At 61.8% G+C, this 3,787-nt stretch overlaps 1 protein-coding gene across 1 annotated transcript; it reads right to left on the reverse strand.

Annotated features, from left to right (window-relative positions):
* Nucleotides 1-473: 473 nt before the first annotated feature.
* Nucleotides 474-3,781, reverse strand: LOC104390883 (steroid 17-alpha-hydroxylase/17,20 lyase). Its single transcript, XM_010000091.1, has 8 exons — nucleotides 3,657-3,781; nucleotides 3,048-3,186; nucleotides 2,295-2,524; nucleotides 1,998-2,084; nucleotides 1,678-1,887; nucleotides 1,293-1,462; nucleotides 1,106-1,209; nucleotides 474-860 (listed from the first exon to the last, which is right to left on the reverse strand). The coding sequence occupies exons 1-8, from the start codon at nucleotides 3,750-3,752 to the stop codon at nucleotides 592-594; spliced, it is 1,305 nt and encodes a 434-aa protein (XP_009998393.1). The 5' UTR covers nucleotides 3,753-3,781; the 3' UTR covers nucleotides 474-591.
* Between the last annotated feature and the right edge of the window lie 6 nt (nucleotides 3,782-3,787).

A 3,787-nucleotide genomic window follows, 5' to 3' on the forward strand; every position in this document is an offset into this window, starting at 1 on the left:
CACTGTCTGGGACAGGGCAGGGGAAGGCAGGGCTGGGGGAGCTCTCTCAGCCCATGTCACATTCATTCTCCCGCTCCCAGTGGGGGAACTGAGGCAGAGGCAAGTCCAGGCCTCCAACTTGTCATTACAGCTGCTGGGCACAAACTGGGGCCCCCCTGCCCCAAACTGCCCACTGATCACTTTCTCCCCCTTCACTGGCTGGGGAAAGTCCTTCTGCCACCAGCCATGTGAATGGCTGGTCTCCATAGTTTATGGGTGGTCTCCATGGCTCATGGTTGTCTCTGGATGGGCCTCACATCCTTTGAGGGGGCATAGGGGCTGTTTGCATTAGCAGTCCCGCAGAGGGGCTGTGGCCTCCCAGCTCAGTGCAGGGTTCACATGAGGTTATGGGGCCACCATGTATCTATCTCAGGCACCTTCCCAGCCCCCTGCCCTCCATTGCCTGCCCAGAAAATAGCCAGAGTCGTGCTGTGTTGGGAACAGCTTTATCTAAACAGCCCCTTATCCATGGGGCAGGAAGTATATAGCCTCCATAGTCCTGGCCCATCCCATCCCACCCCACCACTGCCTGGGATCCAGGGCTCATTCCCATCACAAGGCCACTCGCCAGGCATCCCGCAGCCTGGCCTTCACCTGAAACTTCTGCACCTGCAGCACAACACCAAACTTGCCCTCCAGCGATGGCAGGGGCTGGTCTTGGGGACACTCAAGGGTAAACCTCTGCAGCATCCAGGCCAGGAAGAGGAAGAGCTCCATCTTGGCCAGGACTTCGCCCAGGCAGACACGGATCCCAGCCCCGAAGGGAAGGTAGCTGGGGGAAGGTGAGTGAATGTGCTGGCCCTGCTCATCCAGGAAGCGGCCTGCAAGGCAAAGGGGCACCACTGGAGTCAACAGGGATCAGTCCAATCTGCCTGAGACCTGCTTGAGTTCATCACATATGTGTCCCTCACACAATGTGCAAGAGCAGAAATGGTGCAAATGGTGCAGCCCAGGGGGAGCAGGATCCAAATTCCTACCACCAAGCCTCCCCCAGGCTCAGCCTCTTCTGCTGTGCCCACCTCACTGTCCCCTGCTCCCCAGGAAGGACAGGGAGCACCAAACCCACCGGGGTTGAACTCCTCAGGCTTATCCCACTCCTTCTCATCGTGGTGCACGGACCAGAGGTTGATGATGACCCTGGCGCCCTTGGGGATGGAGTACTCCCCGATGCTGCGGGGCAAAACACGGAGTGAAACCCTCGCTCCCTCCTGCAGCCTCAGCCCACAGCCCTGCCACCTTGGGGGGGGTCTCACCTGGTGTCAGCAAGGGACACGTGTGGGATGAGCAGGGGGGACACGGGCCGGATGCGCAGCACTTCGCTGATGGTGGCCTCCAGGTAGGGCAGCAGGGGGCGGTCACTCAGGTGGGGGTGACGTGCCAGGCCGATCTTCTGGTCCATCTCCTCCTGGATCTTCCTCTGGACCTGGGAGAGGAGCAAGGGCTGGGGCATGAGCCTGAGGAGAGGGGTGCTCGCTGTGGTCATGGGGTACACCCAGGATCACCAGCACGTTCTGGCAGGTTGTGCAGAAGTAAAATGCCCACAGCCTGATCCGTCTTATTCCCACTCCCCAAAGTTCTCTGCAATGTTCCTGGTGCCAGAGGGAGCCCGAGCCTCCCACCATGGGGTACAGACCCTACCTCAGGGTAGTGGAGCAGGTACAGCACAGCCCATTTCAGCACAGTCGTTGTGGTCTCCACGCCAGCACCAAAGATGTCCCCCACTGTCATGAGGAGGTGGTCGTCTGTCAGCTCCAGCCCAGGTGCTGGGGAACTGCTGTTCTCAGTACTAAGCCTCACTTGCAGGAGAGCATCCATGAGGTCCCTCACAGTGTCCCTGCAGAAGGCTTCCTGCCAGGGTACACATGTGAGCCAGGCTGTCCTGGGCACAGTCCTCCCCCCACCCCAGCTTCAGCATCCTGCAGCTCCCTATCATCTCTATGCCCTGGCCCCAGTGGCACCTTGTGTTCAGTGAACTTCTGCTGCAGCAGCTGGTCCCGGACCTTGAGGCATCGCTTCAGCAGGGCCAGGTCCTTGTTTGGGAAGATCTGGGGGGAGAAAAGCTCATTACAGCAAAGGGCTCTGGGTCAGCCCAGCCCCTGCAAGCCCACAGGCAGTTGCTTCATGCTTTTGTGGGACAGCAGGGCAAGGACCCTTCTAGCCCTGAGGGACAGAGGTAGTCCCTTCCTTCCGAACACATCCCAGCTCCTTCCTCTTGTCCGAGGTGAGAACAGGCAGCCCCCCGTGTCCCTGCTCACCTGGAGCCAGGGGAAGATGTCCACCAAGCTCTCCTTGGCCACGGTGTCCACTATGCCCTGGCTGTACTCCAGCATGGCCTCGAACTCGGGGTCCCCCCGGCGGTATGAGGAGTTGAAGCAGAGGGAGCAGACCACGTTGGTGACGGCCCGTGTGAGCTCGGGGGCCACGTCCAGGGGAGCGTCCTGGGCAGCGCTGAGGGTCTCGCACAGGGATGCAGCTTCCCGGCAGACTGGGGCGGGGGGGAGAGCCGGGGGGGGGGGTGATGGGGAAGCCAAGGAGGTGGGAGGGGGCAGCGAGGAGGGGTCCCCCCTCTCGTTCGGGGGGTGCAGCCTCCAGCCCCCCGCCACGGCTGAGCCCCAGGGATGATGCCGGGTGCTAGGGAGGGGCAGAAAGGGGGGAGAACGGCAGGGCCTCTCTGTGTGGGGCTTGATGCTTCTCCTGCCTGGAGCAGGGAGCCCAGGGGGCCCTGAGCTGGCTCCGGGTCTTAGTTTGCCCAGCTGTGAGAAAAGGGAATCAAAGCTCAGTGTGGAAAAGGCATAGGGAAAGGTAAAGTACTGGGAATGATGAGAGTAGGACTGAACCCCTGCTGGGGTTCATCCTGGAGGGATGCTGAGGGGTCTGGTCTGAGCCAGAGAGGCTCCCCTTGGTTCCCAGGGCATCAGGGCATGGAAAAAGGGAAAGTCCAGTCCAGATCAAATGCGGGAGGCAGACAGTGCTGGGAGGGAGCCCGGGGGCCAGCAGGGGGCACTTACTGATCCTCTCAAGGGCGAGTGAGCCCTCCCCGAACATGGAGAGGGCGGCGTGCACCAGTTTGCGCTGGAACTTCCAGAGGGGCCCGTAGCTGGCGAAAGCGATGTCCTTGCCCCCCCGGGACAGCAGGTCTGTTGTCACCTGTGGGACAGGCAGGGTCACCCTGCTGCATGGCAGCCCCGCGGACGATTCTGTGGGGGAGGGGAAGGGTGGATGATCATCTCCTCCCAGGGCTGGTCGGGTGGCTGCTGGTTGGTGGGCAAAGCCGAGGCAATGAGCTTTGCTTCCCCTTCCTTAGGTTTGGGGACAGATGCCGGGGTTAGGGGCTGGAGAGCCCGGGAAACTTAAGAGGCTGCAGGGAGTCTGGTGGTACCTGAGCCCATGTCCCCAGGCTGTGGGGAAGAACAGTCACCCTTGGGATAGGGGATGCTCAGGATTTACCCTGGGGAACAGGGCAGAGCGGGGCTGCTCCCCTCCATCGCCTCGTTCGGGCAGAACGGGGAGAGAAGACAGACGCTGCTGGGTGCTGGCACCTTTCTTGGGAGCATCCCCCGCGTTGCCCCACGCCACAGCAGGAGGGGGGTCCCCCCCAAAACCTCCCCCCCACTCACGGTGCGGGGCCGTCCGGCAAAAGCCTTCCCTTTCTTCAGCAGCACCTCCCGGGCGTGCCGGTAGCTGTTCACCACCACCACGTAGTGGGAGCCCATCCAGAGTCCGTAGAGGCTGCCGTACCTGCCCTGCA

The sequence above is a fragment of the Chaetura pelagica genome, unplaced genomic scaffold (assembly GCF_000747805.2).
Source record: "Chaetura pelagica isolate M959 unplaced genomic scaffold, ChaPel_1.0 scaffold436, whole genome shotgun sequence".
In the NCBI taxonomy this organism is placed as follows: domain Eukaryota; kingdom Metazoa; phylum Chordata; class Aves; order Apodiformes; family Apodidae; genus Chaetura; species Chaetura pelagica.

Excerpts from the sequence above, each read along its gene's own strand:
- LOC104390883 (XM_010000091.1), bottom strand. The coding sequence starts at position 3,752 with ATGGGCTCCCACTACGTGGTGGTGGTGAACAGCTACCGGCACGCCCGG. Across the intron at positions 3,187-3,656 it reads TTGCCGGACGGCCCCGCACC|GTGACAACAGACCTGCTGTC; the intron begins GTGAGTGGGGGG and ends CCTGTCCCACAG. Across the intron at positions 2,085-2,294 it reads ACATCTTCCCCTGGCTCCAG|ATCTTCCCAAACAAGGACCT; the intron begins GTGAGCAGGGAC and ends TTCTCCCCCCAG.